Raw genomic sequence first — 20,493 nt, 5'->3', positions numbered from 1 at the left:
AAGTATTTTTTTAATTTTTACTTTTATTGATTAACGAACGGTGTTTTACACTTTCTTTGCACCATCTTGATAGGTATATTGCATCAGGCAATATTTTAGAAGAAAGACTGCCATGGCAGACAACATTGGGATGCAATGTTGCTTTGAAAGTCGACGTTTGGCTGCACTTTGGTTTTTAAGACCAACCCGGGAGCTATAAGTTAAATGAGACAAGAGTGATGTATAAATTAGATCCAGTCATGATATGTCCTAATCAGAATCTGATACACATCTGCAGATACAGAATCGAACACCAAAGCCAATTTATCTTGAATATTCTCAGTGTTATTGATGCTGGTGGTGATGTTTTTCAGGTTGCATCATGAGGCTAAATTCCCATATGAAGTCAGCAGATACGAAAATAATATCCCAACTGACGTCTGATGTTCCTGATCTAATATGCTGTAATTTCAGTTTATTGTGACATATCATGATGAAATGGAACCTGTGAATCATGATAGGTATCACATGGTGAGGTCCCTTCAAAACCTCAGCCTAATGAAATTCTTTGAAAAGCATTAAATAGCAGTTTTTATGGAAGAGTATATTGCTTCCTAAGAAATTAATTTTGTTTGGGTATATGATTTTTAGCAAGTTTATTCTTGCTTTTTGTATGTAATCCACTAACTTCTCCATCTGGGAGCTACAGCTGTGACTGTTCTAGCTAAATGACTTTCATTGTTCCCACAGCAAGTGTGTTTATGGTGGCTGACAAACCGACTTGATCAATCCTGGCCAGATTAATATGTCTGCACAGAAGCAGACAGAGAAGCAACTGCAGATAGAAACTGATGAAACTGGTAAATCTGAACCTTTCTAGAGGAATCAACGACAACAGTTAAACCAAAGTGTGGGACCAGGCTGACACTCCTCCTTGAGTGTTTGCCCTTGCAGTGAGAATGGACCCACGCTTGAGTGACTCTCTGACAGGCAAGTGAAAGGACAGCCCGTCCCAGAGCGCTGACAGCGGCTACTCTGGGTCGGTCACATGGGACATGGAGGAAATACAAAAGAACAACCTGAGCATGCCAAACACTTAATCTCAGAACATCCAACATGTAGAAGAAATGTCTCTGAATTAGTCAAGAGGCTGTGATTTCCATTCTCTCTAAACTTAGAAAAACCAAAGCGATGTAGCAATGAGTTGCAATCTCATCTGTCTGTTCCAGAAAAAAAAAGCAAAGAACTGCACAGGCTTGAACATGTTTAATATTAACCGGAATTTCCTAACTACTGGAGAGCTAAAGGAAAAGAGAGCAACACCTAAACCTGCAGTTCTCAGACAGTCTGACTCATGAATCATCATCTCAATCCAAAACACACTGAATGCAAAGTGGAGTCCAACGTAACTCAGACACAATATATCAGATAATTATTATGCTACACTTCTGTCTGGTCAAGTAATAGCAAGTCCTAGTGGGAAAAGATGTGATTTATGTAATAATGATGCAGCTTCTGGCTTACATGAACAGTCGTTTGATTCTTCTGGACCCTGGGAAGAGTTTATATTAAAGTAAAGCTTCACCAAAAAAGTGTATTTGCCATCCAAGTCCTCGTAAATTTGTATCTTCAGCTCCAAAAGACATATTTTTCTCTCTTGCGTGTCTTCTTTGTTACTCCAGAAAACAGAGAGAGAGAGGCCAAGAATATTTAGCTTGAAGCTAATGACGATTGATGGTTAACGACAGCAATAAAACAACAGCAAACAGTTTAGAAACTGGTACAATCCAAGTCTTCTTTACGTTTAGTAATCCACAAACACTTTGAGTAAAGATTAAAAAAAAAGAAAAACTACACACTTCCAGTTAGCTTCAAGCAAAAATACATGTAGCTAGCATTTCCTGCTTTCCGGAGTCACAAAGAAATAAGAGGAACAAAAAAGAACATTTAATGAAGAGGAAAATTCTTATTTGTGAGAACTCGAAGGCAAAAAACACATTTTGGATAAACTATTGCTTTAAATAGACACCTAATTTGAATTTGTGATTTTGTATGCTAACATCTCATGTTTGCTGATGCTTGTAATCATCTCTGAATATGATTTGCTTTGTCTGTATGATCTGCTTTTGTTTTGATGTGTTAATTTGTACATAAGTAGTGGAATCAGGCTAATGACAGGCTAAATGTAGACAGGCTGAGGAAGAGTGTGGCATGCCGGGGCACTGGAGCATCCTGCAGCAAGAGGTTAATGCCAGGGTGATGTGGAGATGCTCAGTGTGGCAAGGCAGCAGCCGGAGTAATAGGATTACTGAGATTGTCAGATCACAGGCCCTAAAATCCCCTTAGCCCCCGGCACAGGGGGGCATGGTGAACTGTATGAGCACAGTTTATGCTACTGTACCAACTTAGACACTTTTACACAGAGATTCTGCAACAATACTGTAAAAAATGGCCCCATCTTTCTTGCTTACCTAGAGCCAGAGCCATAACTAAGTCACGATCAGTCCAGCCGTTCCCGATAAACGGTAATTTGATGCACACACAAGTGGAACGCAGAACATCTGCAGGCATCCCAGCTTTCAGTGTCTATATCTATTTTGGAGAATATTGAGGCTTTGTGCTGCTCCAGTTTGTGATTTTTCAGAACATTCCCGTGTTCTGCAACAAAGATGTGATGTGTAAACTCAACAGTGTGGGTGTTCTGGATGAGTGTTCCAGCTGTCTCTTTTACCCAGACATCAATTAAGCGCTGTTACAACCTCCCAGCTGGCTCTGACGTGGAATGATCCATTTCCTTAAGAAAGCGACAAAATATTCCTCCAATGCTGTGTAAAAGGGTTAAGACGGCAACACACTGTGCTTTGGCATATAAGAAAACACATTCAACGGCAAGATTCACATATTATTCCCAGTTAATACAGAAAATGTTATTTCTTGCAACGATTAGTTGATGAAAAGTAACGAATAAACAACTAATATGGTAATTAGCGGATCAAAAACTGAGTGAGACGCCACGGCAATGTGATGGTTCTTTGCTGCTCCTGCCGTTTCAAACAGAAAACATACGTGTGAACTAACTGGACAATGAGGAGCCTACAGGTGGTTTCGCAGGAGCACGTGATAATGATGGCATGGAACCGGGGAGAATGGACAGATGCTGTAATTATCTCGTACGAGACATGCCATTTAACAAATCAGGTCTGAGGTCAAACGCATGTTTGTTACCCCTGTTTTAGGGGGTAAACATGGGGTAGGAATTGGGGGCGCCATCTGTGTCTTGTCCCAAAAAAAGCCTCTTGGAAGAGGCTTTAGGAGTACGTGAGAGCTTTCATAAAGCTCAATCACGAGTAGCTTAAATCTTGTCTGACAGACTGCTTCTCGTGCAGCCCACCGGCAACAACTTGACTGACAACATTCGCTTGGGTAAAGTGTGCCATCACTGTTCTGTAGCCCCAGCTCACTCTAACTAGTTTTACGACGAGGTCTGGATATACAAGAAATAAAATCTCAAATAAGTGGAATAATTAAAAATATATATCTGTTACAGAAAAGAACTCATTGAATTCATTTAATGCAATTAATCAAGTAGCTGCTGCTTCATCTTGTTTTCACCTGGCTGCCCTCTATTTCTGAGGCTGAGTGTCATTAATGCTCCTCAAACAGATTAGACTGCTCTGAATGCCTTTTGTGCAGAATCAACCGACTTAGCAGAGGTGAGCAGAGAGCGGTGTAACAACCAAGCTGATCGATGCACTATCTTTATGATATTATACAGGAAAATGTTTGCCTGTAGCAAATATCATGGAAAAGATAAGCTCTAAGATGTAGCCAAAGAGGAGTGATTTGATGTGCAGTTCATGTGATTAGAGATGTGTGACAGGAGTGAGACCGTCTGGAAGTGAGCGGTGACTGAAAATGAGACCTACCCAATAGACTTCAGACTGCATCTAAATTCATCTTTGCAAAAAGCTGTGTCTTTGTACCCTTTTAATGTAACATGATGCAATATTGCAATTTTTGGGGGACTTAAACACAGTTTCAACAACATTTTGATGCTATAAATCCTTCATGGTACAAACAACATGGTACCTCCCCACTGGAAAAATTTGATGTATTTTGTTAGTCCAAGTGAAACTTTTAAAATGACGTTAACCCAATAGTCCGACTGAATTTGTACTTTTTGAAGACTAACATACCAAGATAATCAGATTGGGGATGTACTGGCATGTATATACTTAAATCTGCCCAAAATGAGCATAGGCGCAAGTCAAACAGCTCATAGTCAAGGCGGAAAAAACTATGCATTTCTGGACAGATGAGACAAACTTTATATAGCTTCAGCTCAAGGAAACTCGCTTGCTAGTTTGTTTGTTATGTCAACTGGAAGAAAGTCTAATTAGAACCAGCTACAAGGGAGCATACTGCCACCTACCATTTCAAAGGCGAATGATTTCCCCCGGTTCTTCCACAAGGACAGCAGTTCAATTAAATGGCATAATCAAGCTACAACTGCAATTGTGGATGTAAACCCAGGGACTGGATGACTTGTGACTAAGGACAATGGTGTTCCAGCTCTGTACGTCTGATCCTGCACTATAATTTGAGCTGACTGGCCATGAATCCCAAGCTAGCTTGTAGCGCTGCCTTATGATGCCTCACGGCAAATCGCTGCCAGTGTTCTTAGGTTGTGAGCGCTGAGTCGTCTAAAAAAACGAAGCCCACAAGCCAGACAGTGCAGCAAATCAGTTTTTGAAGTTGGTCCCTTGGATGTTACATTAGTAAAATGAAAAGTTCTTCAGTTTTGGTCAGGCAAGAATGACTAGCAGCAAACTCACAGTGCAACATTTCTGACAGGTGACTCTCTTCCTTCCCCAACATTAGCAAACCACATAATAATGCGCTATGTTTCAAGGATAATTAACTTTTTTTGGCTTATTTCAACACTCAAGTTAACTTATATTTGGAAGTCCCATTCCTGCATTTGCCCAATGTAGGTGATATAAGGTGAGACAGAAAGACATCTGAAGAGGATTAACAGAACAGAAAGTTAGAAACACTGCAATCCAAATGGGATCATCAAATGGGACATCAAAGTAAAAAAAGAAAAAAAAAAAGTACAGAATTTGGGAAATTGGGGATCAGCTCCAAAAATATGCTAATGCCTCAAGCGCATATGATTAGCCAGCTTATGGGTCTCTCTTCCCTCATTATCAAGTCAGTTTTTCTGCCCCGATGGTTTGATGCAAGCGAAGATAATAAAAGAATGCAGCAAAACAGGTTCCCAAACTCTGTCTGCAGAGCGGAGTGTTATACAAACAATACTAAGCTACATCAAATCAGAAAAGACCTCTTCTGACCTGATTTGGTTGAAGTGATGAACGAACGCCAGTGACGCGGCTCGATGGCATGCTGAGACTCTTCATTAGCGTGAGTGACAGACACATTAGAGCCGTCATTTAGACAACAGAGAACAGGTGATCTTGTTAGTGACTCAGTGATGGCAGCACTGAAGCATGTTAGCCTTTTTAAAATGAACAGCAGCAGTTGGTGCGTTTATCCAATTAAGAGTGAAGACTTGGCAGTTTGACTGACTATTATTATTAATGTGACTAAAAATATCTGTTCTCTGATGTTTGACCACTTAAGAGAAAGTACTGGAGTTTGCCCCCTCGGGCGCTGCACTGTGGCTGCCCGCTGTGCAACAGAGGATTGGTGAAATGCAGAGGATAAAGTTCATATTCTGTACAATGAAAAAACAATTCTCTTCTTCCCCTTGACACTTTTCTCACTCGACCACTTCCTGGCACTTTCAATTCCTCTCTATTTGGGGTGTTAATTCTTTCCATGCCACTGACAAGATTTTCTGACATCAGTGTTGTCGCTGTCAAGCGGTAGAGGGAGCTGTTGAGCACCTTGTGAAAAAAATACTCCACAACTTGGTCCAAAAGGAAGCAAAGAAGAAAAGGAGATGATGTGAAGATGAAATAAAAAAAGGAAGTCAAGACAAAGTGAAGACAAAGTGAAGACAAAGTGAAGACAAAGTGAAGACGAAGCTCCAGAGTCTGAAGGATGCAGGGGATAAATCTATGCTATGACCAGACTGACTTAAAAGCACTTGAGCTGGGAAGAACAGGGGGATGGAGGTAGTGGTTGTCTACGAAGTCTTGCACCTTACCAGGCCTATTACAGTGAGGGGGGGGGGGGGGGGGGGGGGCTGGAGCCTGGGTGAGAGGCGGGGGTCATGTCTAAGTATCCTTGAGCTATCTTGCTCAAGGATATTTGGACATAGTTCCCGGGGAAGTGAGGATCGAACCAGCAGCCCTTTGGTTGCTAGACTGCCACACTACCACTATCAAAATCAATTATTTAAAAAAAATTTGATTTTTTTTTTTTTGTCTGTAAAATCTGAAAGTCTGAAAACAGTTTGTGATGAAATTAACCCTCAGTGAAGTGCTGATAAATGTTCCTTTTAAAAATCCCGGCATGTTCTACATTTCCATCTCCAGTAGAGAGCAACAGCTTGAACAGATATGGCTGAATGACAGCACGTGTTGAGGAAACAATTCCCAAGACAGCTAGAGGGTCGTCTGACTCATGTTGAACTGTTTAGATGTTGCCAGCCTTCTTCACTGTTCCTTCACAAGCTGTGTGTTTGCTGTGTATCAAAATATGTAAAACACACTATTCTCCCATAAAGTATCAGAGGGAAGATGTTAGAGCAGCATGAATGGAGCTAACGCAGGTGCTGGCACCACCAGGATGTCAGCAGCGACTTGGCGTCAAGTGGAGTTCAGAACTTTTAAACCCCAATTGCATCCTGCATGTTCAAACCAACACTGACATGAGAAGAAAAACACAGGGAGGAGCGACTGAAGCTACATTCAAACAGAGACGTGGGTAGTGAAACAAAAAGAGAATCAAAGTGTGGGGGATTGAACGATAGGAGCGAGAATGAGACCTTGAGGCTTTCTATGTAGCGAGCTGGAACAAGATGAGAGAAGTGAGATGTATACACACACACATACACTCACACGCGTGCACATGCGCGCGCGCACACACACGCACACACATGACTCCAAATCACATTTAGAAGTAGGGCAGCCTATCTGCCAGCTCAAAAGCCTGCAGCACTTTCCTCAATCATTAACCAACAAACGATACCGTAATACAACAGGCCCAGATAATCTGCCAACTCATGCTAAGAAAAGGGAGCTAAGGCTGACACATGATTATACTAAGAAATATGAAGAATCCTTTTATTTATTTTACATGAAAAACAACAAAACAGTTAAAATTACACACCAATTCAAGAAGAAAGAAGTGCTGCTAAACATGATGTGCTTTGCGTTGTATCACATCAGATGTAATCATGCCTAATTGAACCGGCTTGTCCATCCACACCAAACTTTGAGCCCATCCAAAACTTGAACATGTGTTGAGAAAGACATTTTTTTGGCGACAGGACTGGTTGCCAGGGAGAACTGAGGAGCGGCCTGACATTTGTGGTTAATTTAGAGCTGCAGAATAATAGCAAGAGCAAGCATGAGCACAACCAGCCATTCATCAAATGACGAGCTGAGGCAAACCGTGAGATTAAACAAATCACACTAATCGTTCTTTTGGGAAGATGTGGATGACCGAACAAACTCTGGAATGTGATTGGTCGGACCAAGTACAGACGAAGAGGAAAGAAAGCATAGATTCACGTCCTGATCAGAGTTAATCTTAATGAAGGTACTTAAAAGACTCCCAAACCTAATCTTTCCCTAAACCTAACCAAAAATTTTAAGCTTAGACAAAAAGAAGCATGAGCATTGTCATATGAAAGAATGTATTCATCCTTAAATGATATCTTTTTTGACATTTTTAAAAGGGACTGTAACATGCTTGATAGATCAAACTGTCATGAACTCACATCCATGGTCGACTCACATTGGGGAGCAACAAAGATACCTTAAAAACAGGTCAAATGCTCTCCCAGGACCTTGTCTTACATGATAGTGCATAAAGGGCAAATTAAAATCAGACTCTTTTCTCATACATCTGTGAGACAACAGCAACTCAAACACATAAATAAAGATGCCGGATTCAACTTGAAAAAAGTGGATTGTGTAAACTATTTTGTGTGTGTGCATGGATTTTTGGTGTTGGTTTTTGCTTTTATTTGTGAAAATTAGCAAGAAATAGACATAATTCTAGTTCTATTCTTCTAATCTAATCTAATTCTTCTAAAAGTCCATCACTATGACCAAAAATATAGTTGGATTTGATTGTGGACCATCCTTTAGGTCACGTTAGCAGGCTAGGAGACAAAATGTTTTTAAAAGCTGCCATTAGCTTTATGAGGTTGTCAACAATATATAGGCAGTAAAGCAACAAAGCAGCAACCCTACAGCACACAGAAAGCTAAGATTGTGTACTTATGGGTCAAACCCAATTCTATTTTAAAATTGTTTTTTTTAATTCAAAAGCAAAGGGTGAGCTGAGAACAGTTCAGAAACTGACAGTCACTAAAGTGACAGTTTGACATTGCAGCTTAAAAACGTGCTAATTAGGTTGTTTTGTTTTGTTCTGACCAAAAGTGAGCAGGAAAGATTGATGGCAAGGTCATTTCTAACTGTTCGATATGAAGCTCCAGCATGTTGCTAGCTTAGCTTACATTTAAATACTGGGGGAACTGTAAGCATCCCTCTGACGGAGGGGAAAAAAAAAATCCACCTCCTAATGGTGAATAATTAATTACTTCATTAGGTGGTTTATGGGAGGTTGTGTGCCTACCTATCTTGGCTATGTGCAGTAACTTTGAGGTGGCAACAGTCACCTCCAGCTGGAGCCAGGTATACTTTCCCTGTATTTTTCATCTTTGTACTGAGCCAAACTAAACAGCTGCTGCTTCATATTTAACATGCAAATGTGAGCATGACCTTCATCTGATATAAGTTCTAGAATGAAAACTTATATTTTGCTGTCATAAGAACAGTAGATACAAGCTCAAACAGTCACTTTCTCTCAAGATGCGTTGATTCATCCCACATAAGATTATCTTTGGAAGATTTGTGGTGACCTTTACAAATTTACTTAATACTATCAGGTATTGCTGTTATTCTGTGTATTCTCTGTATATTTACAGACCAGAATACTCTCATAATGTATCCTGTACAAACAAAAGGACATATGAGCAGTCACGTGACGGCTGACATGCAGGTGCAGACACACACACACACACAAAACAATACCCAAAGCACTGACACACATGTCCAGCTCCTGGTTTGTTAACTTTAGCTGTGTTTGCACTTGAGATTAGTTGCAGTGGAGCTTTGCAGCAGGCAGTAACAGAGTTTTAGGGCTGATCAAATGTCTATGAGCTCCGCAGGGACCTTTGCACTGTAATATAACTACATAAGCTATAGACCTGCTGACAAATACACAATAAATCATTTATAGAGCTGACTAATTTAAAAATAGCAGGCCTGAAGAGTTTGTGAGTACCTGATGCTGTCAAAATGGCTCACACGCACATTTTTGTTGAGGTACTTTGTAGAATATAGTTTTATCTATTCTGTAATATTATAAACAACACACTACCTTAATTTATCAAACCAAAAAGCCATAACCACATGTTCTTTTCATGTGTTGAGGCTGCACAGAGTAGAGAATGTCTCTGAAGAAAATGTGCCTCCTGGCTCTGCAGCAAGAATGAGTTTGTGGCTTTAGAAATGTCGTTTCCTTGTGATGAGGGTTGTTTTGTTTTGGGCAAGTGTGTGTGTGTGTGTGTGTGTGTGTGTGTGCTGGTGTTTGTGTGTGTCAGGGGTTCATTGTATACAGGACTAATCATGTTGCTGAAAGACATAGGATGGCCTTAGGGTGGATGATAAAAGCAGTGTGTGTGTGTGTGTCTTTGTGTGCGTGCAACATGATGCTGGTAGTGGAGGCAGGGACCACTCACCACCTGTCTGTCCATCCATGTGAGCAAAGACCTGCTGTCTCCTCGGTATATTTATCCTCACTACAGTGATGAAACACAAGCGTCTCCGGCCATGCTCACTGCTCTCTGAGTCTGAGATAAAAGCCTCTGTTAACAAGGTCATGAAAATGAACTCAAGCCATGTTTTTTTCCTCTTAATCACAGGTGAGGAGGAAAGGAGCAAAGACTGTAGCAGTTAAGACGCAGGCTAACACGGTGGCTAACTGGCTTCTGGGTAAAAGACATTCAAATTTGAGGCAACATTTTATTGCAAAAAAAAGTTTAACACCGCTGAGTGTAGGAGTCCTCCTCCTCATACTTTGGTCACTGTTGGACCACGTACCATTGGTTCAATAGCAACCAGAGTCACCAAGAAGTCATGAAGAGGGTAAAAAAAAACAATCTGTGTGGGTTCAACACTGGGACAAAATTAAAAAGAAAACTGCCCATTTCTATGCAGATGACATGTTGGGCAACTACCTTCTATTCTGACCATCCCCAAGATGTTTTCGACTGCTTTTTGTGAGTTTGTGCCAAGTCTGAAATACATTATTTATTTCGCTGGATTACCTGATAGAATAAACGTTAACTTTAAAATAAATAAATACAACAGAAAAGTAAAATTATACTTTCTGGCTCTTGCATTCTTGAAGTTCAATTGCCGCCAGAAGTACCAAATACTACAGTTGGAGCAAATTAGGAGCTCGCAATAACAATCAATCCCCCAAAAAATCAATGCTTTGCGAGATAGAAATTAAATGCAAATTTGTGCAACTTTAAGAAAAATGAAAACCCAGTAACCCCCCCCCCCCATAAGGGTTTGGATAAACAAAAGGGCAAGTTGCACCCTTTCAATATCACATCTAATCCAGTACACATATAGGTCACCTACTCTGCTCCTGTACATCTGCCACTAAGCCAGCATGAATACAAAGTGAAAACAATGCCCCCCATTATGTGTCATGCCCCCCTAAATACTTCATATCCTCCATTGACACATTGAGTGCACATAGACCAAAACCCACCCCCCACTTAGCTACAGATCTTTAACCCCTATCCCAAGGAGTTAAGCCATGCTCTCATTTCTCCTGGTCATCTGGGATGTGCTGCTGGGATATGGAAGATGGGATATTGATATGCAAAATTGGCACATATTAGAGTCAATAAATAAAACCACAGAAAGGATATCAAGGAAACGTTCTTTGTCTAGGGTTTATTTTGGTCGCTGTCGCAATAAGTTGAGTGATGCCACAGTGCTGCATGACTGAGTGACAGCTGGTCACATGAGCACGTCACTGCTGACAGAATCCTTGGGCCCAGACAGCCACTGTGAGATATGAAGCCAATATTTGCATGGCAGTATTTATCTATTTACCATTATGCAGATGTCACTGCATTAAGTTGTCTTGTCTTGTAATTCAGCTTTATTCCTCGAGAGGTGACACTGAGTCGCTGTGCCCTGAAGCCAAAGGAACTCTAACCTGAACACCTCGCCTGGTCATAGTCACAGTAAAAGGACTGACCCCATATTCACAAGACCTGGATCACAGTATGTGATTAACAGCTTCTTCTTCACTTGTTGTTGTACCTAGACATGCAGAAGCCTTTCACAGGGTGCTCTATACCCAATGACATTGGGTAAACTTTCTCGTTTCTAGTAAAATACAAATTCTTTCTTAAATGAAAAATAAAAATAAAATTCCAAAACAACAAAAACAAAAATTCAAAAAGATAAGCATTACGGTTCCTTGAGGTGTTTTTTTTGCCTTTATCAAATAAACAGTGAATGTTAAAAACTGGAGATGGAATATATATATATAGAATAAGCTCTGATGTAACAAATCTTTAACACACGCGACTGACCGGCTGCTTCCGCCGTCTTCTTGAATATTTTCAAACTTTCCATCAATTTTGGGACATCCCTTGTGAAATGCAAAACGCTTGTTCAGAGAGATTCTAATTACACCGTAAACTCTGAGGCAAAGCTAAGTAAAATACAGCAAAGTAAACTAAAGTGATGTTAAATTTCTGTTGCGCTCTGATGGATCCAGAGTGCCTGTCTCCCCACGATCCCTCTCCGCAGCCAAACATTTCCTCCTGACTGAGTCATGACAGTTCCGTGAGCTCTCAGTAGACCGGCACAAACCTAAAAACACACATGTAAGTTTGGCTTCTTTCTCGCAAACAGACGGAGATCCTCTCACAAGACGATCCAAACAGACATGGTGCAAATGCAGGAAGGAAGCTATGAAATTTCCAGGGAGAATTTTGGCAGTCCGAGGAAAGAGGCCGCATCCTGACAGACATCTGAGGGAGGCTTAAAATCCCATTAGAGTCGATCAGAATTCAAAGAGAAGCATAGCACTGCCCTCAGCCTAAAATCTATTCCTGTCAGCATGGAGTAGATAGCCAGAGTTGCGCTAAATCGAGACAATCTATTTTGGTAGGAGAAGAGTGAGGGGATGGAAAGAAAACACCAGCAAGGGGAGGGGGAGTGGAAATGAGTGGGAGAATAGGGAATGATAAAAACAGGGATGGGGAGGAGTGAATATCCTTAAACCTGTTTCCTTTTGTAGAGAGACAGTGGCCTCCTGTAAATAGCCTGTTTGTTTCTCAGGGGAATTCCAGTAAATACACATGTCCTTTTCTGACGCAGTGAGCTGTGACTACACCACAATGCTTCACATGGATGCAGCAACGCCAACCTTTGTCTTTTAGCCACCTTAACTGATTGCAGAGGTCGTTAGAATGCGAGAGCTCTTGCTATTATGGAGCAGCGGAGCTCACAAACAGTCATAAATTCAGATGAGTGTGAACACACTTGCACGCATTGAGGTGGTTTCTATGCCACTGGTCAAACTGAATTGAATAAATTCTTTAAAAACCAACACAGAAGGACCAGTCAACCATAATGGGAGACACTTTACAAAACACTACTTTAAAAAGATCCACAGGGTGCAAAATTGTGTCTTTTTCTTTCTCACTGTGGGAATGGCAGGTGTGTATCTGTGGGTGCGTTCGTCGGTTATTTCTCTCCCGCGTTTGCTCCTGTTTTATCACATCAAATAAAGAGAGTAGAGAGATGAGAAGACTACAGCACCCTTTCCCAATCCCATGATCCTTCACCCAATGCCATCAGTTCATTCGTCTCTCTTAAATCACACTCAACTCTACAGGGTCACTGCAAAGTCCCTCTGTTTAAGTTGTGTTTCTAAATCAAAGACTTTGCTTTTGAAAAGAGGAAAAAAGTCAGGACAGCCAGTCAGTATTCATCACACAAAGCTAATTACATTAGACTTGGCAAACCAGGGCGCCTGTCCTCCAAAATGTTGGATGTTTGCAATTGTGCAGTGTAGGCACAGTTTGTGAGGGTTCAGCTCAAAACAAAAGTGATCTGCACTTGGCACAAACGTAAAGTTGCTATTTCTCATGTGAGTGAACCAGTTTATATGAACAGAACTGACAAAATAACAGGAACACCAACATAAACCAAGACCTCCCTCCAACACATCCAATAAAAACTGATCATTATAATCCTCATGGAGGGAGGGTTTATTGCAAGGCTGTTGTACTTCATTAGTTTTATCTTGACGCACTTAAAAGGAAAACTTCATTATTTTTTCAAACATGACTCTGTCTTATTAACTATTTCAGTTAAGGTGAATAATTGAAATAACTTTTTTTTTTTTTTGAATTGCTCCAGTATGGACTTAAGGCAGACCTGCCTGCAGCCCAACAGAGTGCTGTGATGGAATTCAATGGGGCAACTGGCTACCACCCAGTAAAAGTGGTTCTTTTGCACCAAAGATTGTTATCATAATTGTCTGATAACATTAAATCTACCTTCAGCTTGATCCTGTCGTGTTTGGATGTGGTCCGTGTCCAACTCTCACTCAAAGGGAACTTTCACCCTGAAATCTCCCCGGAGTCTAGTTGTGATACGGACACGCTGAGGTTATAGCTTGTTGCGCGACATATGGACACAAACACTCAAGCCTTGCCATCCTTGGGTCTGCAGTGATCATTTTGACAGGGATGACTACTGCCAGTCATAGAAATGGAAAATTTACTATCATACATTCATTTCTCTTTTTCTTTTCCCAATGCATCGTCACCCTTTAATATAAAAAAAAAACGACTTACTGAAATTACATTAACTACATAAATGTTTGTGTTTTGATCCAGAAAACTGCACCTAAAACTGCTTGTTGTTGAAATACACTCAGCTGTTGTGTAGAATAATAACCGAGAGTCATATTAGATTGACGAAGAGTTGCCAGCTAACACTGGCTACAACCCATTCAGACAGACTGCCCATTGCCAAATTGCTAACAGGTCTTTTTGTTAAAAATACCGTGAAACTGTCTTCACTGTTATGCTGAATGTACGCAAAGTTATTGACTTTGAATTTTGCAAGCATAACTTTAGCTTTCTGGCTTTCAGCTGAGTGGACAAGAAACCTCTTCCCCTGCCACGTCAAATCCAAGGTTCATCCAATTCACTAAGATAGTGAACAACGTTTTGATTACTTAAGAATCTCAAGAGATCGTAATTATTGCCTCGAAAGTCTGCACAGTCTGAAGAGATGTAATGCATTCTGGGGCACATTATGTGTAACCTCATGTATGTCGTATGAATACGTTTGTATATACCACAATTACATGATATAAAGATGGAATGCACTACACACTCAAATTGAGGTCATACTTAATAGTATGTTAGAAGGAGATTCCTACTAGGGAAAGTCCTCCACCACCACCAGCAGTCAGTGTAATAACCAAAGTCTATACATAGTAACATCTCTCTAGTCACTGTCAGCAGAGATTATATTAAACATGCATGACAAATGAATAAAGCAGAGCTTGTATTGTGTCCTCCCTACCATTCACAATCTTCAGTTTACATTTGTCACTGGAGACTCCATTAAGCAGCATTCTGCCTCATTCATTAGACACTGGAAAACAAGGATATTTCATACAATCGAATGGGAGTTACAACTCATTCATCACTGACTCAAGGCATTCCTCGGACCCCGAGGGAACAACCCCATCATGTATGTATCCACGTGTGAGCGCAAACTCAAGAAGTACATTAGTACTAATGATGCAATGTGTGTATTTTTGAAGAACATCGTATAAATGGATGCTGGTTAACATAAATGGATTTCAAGCGGAAAAAAAAACCCTGATTTTTCCATAGAAGTCACATTGCTGTTACAAGAGTTATTTCAAGCTGCACACCTCCATCCCCCTGACGATCAAGTTGACCTTACAATCTTATTGATTTAACAGTCTGCAAGCGCTGTAATGCACCCTTCATTTGTCTAAAATAGCTCTTCATGACAACATGATCCCCCCCAACACACCCTGTCATATTCAAAACAACATCCACCACCTAAAAACCCACTTTTTCAGCTCTACAGAGGCCAAAGATGTATAGGCCTGAAAAAGAGTAGAAGAGGATTCCCCACATGTTAAAAAAAAAAATGTTGGGGCTAAAAACATGCATTTTTCAGAGGCTTTTTAGTTGCTCAAGAATAAAAATCACACATTTCTTCTCTGCACATTCACTCGGCCAAGATTAAGAGCCTTGTCATGTCTGAACTAAGATAGCCTTGTGAGTCACACTTAGATACAGAGCAAACCCAGCTGTCAGATGCAACTGTGTGTAAGGAAAATGCTGGCCTGCTGGGACAATGCGAGGTATAAATGATTCCATGATCCTAATAGCAGCCCTGCTGATTTGGGGCATACAATTGTCTCAGGGCTGCGCAAGATGGACAAATTCAAAATCACAACATTCATTACCTTACAATAGCTTGATATCGTGACAGTGCGGTAGAGATGACCCTGGGTGCTTTCTCAAAATGTTAAAACAATTCGTTTTCTCATAAATATTAATAAGTAATGTGGATACAATGGATAAATAGGTAATTGCAAACTCTAGAAAGCTGGTTAGTTAAAAAAAATCATATAAACTTTAATTGTAAAGCAGCCTTTAAAACCAGGAAAAGGCAATATAAATGCAATATCTAGTCCCATATCACAATATTGATAGTGCCCAGCCCTAATGCTCTATTAGTGAGCTCGATAATCAATGATAATTAGCCACAAACTGAGTTTAAGACGAGTCAGCGATAACATCCATGAACACTGAGTCCACCTCAGCATTCAAAAATAAACCGACAAGCCCTCCAACCCATAAAGCTAAATACCCATTTTATTCAGAACATCTGAGCAAAAGACGCATTTTCAACCAGCAGCGTTGATTGCGGGATGAAAAATGCTGGGTTGTGTTTAGGAAAGAATTATGGGTTTGACCCCATCACTCATCACAGGCAACACAAAATCAACGGTCGGTTCCTGCATCAGCTGCAGAACATCCCCTGCTCTCTGTCAGTGCCTGTAAAGGATCCAAATATCCTGTAAAAAAAAAGGGGGCTAAACAACAGTAAACAGCAGCAACCGTCAGAACAGCTTCCACCACTAACTAGCTTCAAACGTCCTTATCTAGCCATCCATCGCTCCCTCTACCTCCATACACAGATTTTTCACCTCTTTTATAGACCATTTTCATCCATGATTACAACGGCCACTGGATGTATCACAATACATTCATGTGCTCTAGGTTATTAATGTATTTGTGATACATCCCTTGGCCCTTGTAATTAAGGATGATAATGGTCAATAAAAAAGGTGAAAAATCCGAGTATGGAGGTGGAGGGAGTGATGGATGTACCACTATTACATTAATATAATGGAGGTAATTTTTACCACTCGTATTTATGACCCATCGACTGGTTCTTCTGGGGTCGACAAGCTGAAATATATATTTAGAGGTGACGTAAGAAACGCTCTCCACTCTTTTATTATCTCTTTCTCTAAACATTCTACGCTGCATTTCTTTTCCACATCACAAATTGTGACCCGGCGTCCAGCAAGTAGACGCATCTCCTCATCGCCACCTAAATTTCATCTGACAGACTCTTGTTTCTGCGTTGGTGTGTGATTTGTTATTATTGTGGAGGTTGCGGTAAAGATAGTTCGTCTTCTACTGAGGAATAATCATGACAAGTAGAAAAAAAAGTGTGTGCATGTCTGCTTTTACAGACATTTATTTCCATCATACCCTGATCCTCCTCATGGCTGCAACGATCTCCATGCGGCTGTTGGGCCTGGGCACATCAAGACTTCCCACGTACTGTTGTACACAAACAAAACACATGTCACACACAAAAAATAAAAACAAAAACAAAAAACACCAGTTATAGTCTCACACTACAGCATCGTGGGTGATATTAAAAGGTGATGTGTGGAAGTACTGTCCAACTCTCAATGAAGTAGTACTCCTTACTAATATGACTTCATGAAAAGATCAGATATCAGAATCCAGGTTCCATTCCATAACTTATCCTGAACCATGAAACCACCACAACAGAACATGAGACACGTGACCGCTCCACACAGTTCAAATAAAAAGCTGGAATATTTTTTTAATTGAATGCATTCCTGTGTATTTTTTTTTTTTTTTTTACTGCTGTGCAACAATCAGTAATGATGATGTTATGGAACAAAAGCATATTCAAACATGAGTATGTTATGGAGAGACAGGAAAAGCTTTTATCCGCAGTGTTTCTACACTGCTCTGACTCAAGAATCATGAAAACTGTTCAGGCCTCCTCTCTGGGTTTCCCATTTTGAAAATTAATCAGGAATCCGTAGGAATCAAGAAATAATTGGACAAGTAAGACGAATCGATGAATGAAATCATCCCTATTCCATCTTCTAAAATGTAAGCTGATGTAGCATTTAGTCAATCAATTGGGAAAAACATAATCTATAAGGTAATAATGAAAATAATCAGTTGCAGCCCTAGTAGGATCAAGAAGATGAACACTGTTAAAGATGTAGTGGTTAATAATTCATCAACTTGGGGAACATCGGAAAACATATATGACTTCGGAGCACAGAAATATGTCTCAGGGTGATACTACAGGCAACTCAAACTGAACTAAACACATACTAAAGCCGTCTGAAAAGTGTAGCGACGAACATGTGTTCACACTTCCTGAGTGGTGCACCTGCCAGTGCGCTCCAGGCGAGCAGGAAGGGAAAACTCTTTACTTCACCTTGGCTTGGAAAGAGATCCCGTGCTGGTAAGCCTCCTCATTGTGGAGCGGGACCCTCGAATCCCCCACATCGTCCACCAGGTTGTACCTGTTCCTGGCTGGCATCGTGGGCTGCCACACGGTAAACACAGCAAGGCTACTATCCCCGGACTGGAGCTCCAAGCGTGGGTCCCCTGTGGAAACGCTCCATTGTTGTTAGCTGAAAGGTCCCGACTGGGCGCCTCTTTTCCTTTCCACTACACTGCAATGTTTCCTTCCTGATGCGGGTCTCGTAAAACACAGATACGCAACGTTCCAAAATCCACCGGGGAGATCCAGCGTGAGAAACCCGCAGGTGATGTTGCTCGTTGTGGGTATGTTTTTGAATCCTGTTGGTGGCAACGCTACATGCGCTCGTCTCCCTCCTCCCTCCCTCCACAAAGCTCAGCAAGCACCCTCAATGGAGCAAAGTTCCAAAGCATGATGCAACCCGGAGCGCGGAGGAAAGCCGACAGACAGGCCCTCCCCCCCTGGAGATTACAATTGGACACACTTGTTCCTGCATGGGAACTGTGGCACACAGAAATATGCAAAAAAAAAACTTAACAGCAGCACGTCTCTCTTTCAACAAGATCTTCTCATTCAAATTAAATTTTAAAACTATTAATCTTGTTAGCTAGTACTGTTTTCTGGAACTTTGCAGGCACAAGTCCACACATTACAATAATTTGACAGTTTGGGAGCTCGCTATTTTAAATCAGTTTCTAAAACAAATAGCACATAGAAAGCAGAGAAGACTGGGAACAAGTTGCAACATGAGAGGACAATATTGGATTTCTCCTCAGAAACAAGTGCACATACTCAGCTCGCTTTAAAAAAAAAATGTTGAAACAGCCTATATTCATGTATAACTCACACATGCCATCTAGTGGTAGAGGTAGTTATGCACACAAAATTAGGAAGTCACATGACACCAATAAAACATAAGTAAAACCTGTATAAGGAGGTGGAGGGAGCAGTGGATAGAACTGAAGTGCTTTTAACAGTGGCTGCCGTCGAGTGATTATTTTAACAGGATATTTGAATATTTTCGAGTCGTGCAGCCGCAGTGGGAGCAGCTGGTGATTTTCTACAAAAGTGACAGTTGGCTTCCTGTTTACACGTTTCAACCTGAACCAGGATCTTGTGCCTAAACCTCACTACACCGTGCTGAAAATGTGTTGTATCAGAAGTTCAAAACAAACCACTTCAAACTTCTAACTTTTACATCACACCCAAAATTTGGGATATTGAGGTAAACATAAGTAACAGTAATTGATCTACAGCTTATTCATACAGTTCTAGAGTTCTACCCATTGAGTCTCTTCCTCAGGGTAAGATGCCTTTCCTTTTCCTCATGTAGAATATTAACAGGTATGTTACTAAAACAATTCAATTAAATGTCATAGGAACAAAGATGATTCACTTTAATTTTGAGTATCCATCCATCCATTTTCTACTGCTTATCCTGTTTAGGGTCGCGGGGGGGCTGGAGCCTATTTCAACACATTTTATCTTTAAGGTGTAAATGTTTTGGATTGAATGAGAGGATTATGTGCAAGTGTTACACTCCAAATGTCCAAATAGTCTCAATGAAATTCTATTCAGCCCATTGGGAAGAATGTGTACTTTTATTTTAGACACTTTACATACATTGTGGTGTCTCCACTTTTACTTTAATGCAGGGATTTTACTGCAAGAGTATTTTTTTTTTCATTTTGGTATCATGGTTTCATTTGAACTCATAATCCGAGTAATTTTCCAGCTCTCTAATGCAATCTCCAGATTTGTATTTGTACCACATCATGCAGTATATAGACTGAAGCTGCATGTCATTACTTCCCACTGCAGCTCATGAGCTTCATCTCTGTGTATTTTTGCTCTCACAGCAGCATCATTTGAGTAAGAAGCAGCTCCAATAGTCAAGCTGCATCAGGCAAAACCTCATTTGAACGTTTTCATTATAATTTCTCCCACAGGAGCTCTATGAGTCTATTAGAAGATAAGAGTTCGGTGGCTTAACAGCTTTTATTATCTGCATGACCCTTTTTGATGATTGCAAAATGGAATCCTGGTTGGAAGACAAATGTCTGATGATTGGTAATAAAGTGGCAATGATGTTACAATAGTCTAGTCATGTCACTGCTCCTGCTGGCGAAAAATGCTCTTTGAGAAAGTCAGGCTGCTAAAAACTATGCAACTGTGCCCTCTGGTGACCACTCTGCATAACTGTGGAGCTACTTTATCATGTTACTGAAGTAGGGTGAACGAGCAAAGTCAGAATAGTACATACTGAGTGTTTTTACACTTCAGTAGCTGCAGATGCTCGGATGGACTAAATCCTGGAAAATGGAAGAGACACTTTTATCCATTTAATAAATCAAGAAACAAGCTGGATCTTGTG

The 20,493-nt window shown here is 40.6% G+C and overlaps 1 protein-coding gene across 1 annotated transcript in view; it reads right to left on the bottom strand.

The window, feature by feature from the left end:
- LOC147243753 (carboxyl-terminal PDZ ligand of neuronal nitric oxide synthase protein) overlaps positions 1–18,533 on the bottom strand; it is a 53,712-nt gene extending 35,179 nt beyond the window's left edge. The window contains exons 1-2 of the mRNA XM_086187839.1: positions 18,072–18,533; positions 17,072–17,143 (exon numbers count right to left, since the gene is read on the bottom strand). Of these exons, the coding sequence (XP_086043965.1) occupies positions 17,072–17,143; positions 18,072–18,176 (177 nt within the window). The 5' untranslated portion in view covers positions 18,177–18,533. The remainder of the gene's footprint in view (positions 1–17,071; positions 17,144–18,071) is intronic.
- Positions 18,534–20,493: the final 1,960 nt, after the last annotated feature.

The sequence above is a fragment of the Aulostomus chinensis genome, chromosome 19, assembly GCF_037954235.1.
Source record: "Aulostomus chinensis isolate RoL2024-O1b breed Wild chromosome 19, RoL_Achi_v1.0, whole genome shotgun sequence".
Taxonomy (NCBI): Eukaryota; Metazoa; Chordata; class Actinopteri; order Syngnathiformes; family Aulostomidae; genus Aulostomus; species Aulostomus chinensis.
The sequence above is the reverse complement of the archived record's forward strand: the minus strand, read 5'-3'. Positions and strand labels throughout refer to the sequence as shown.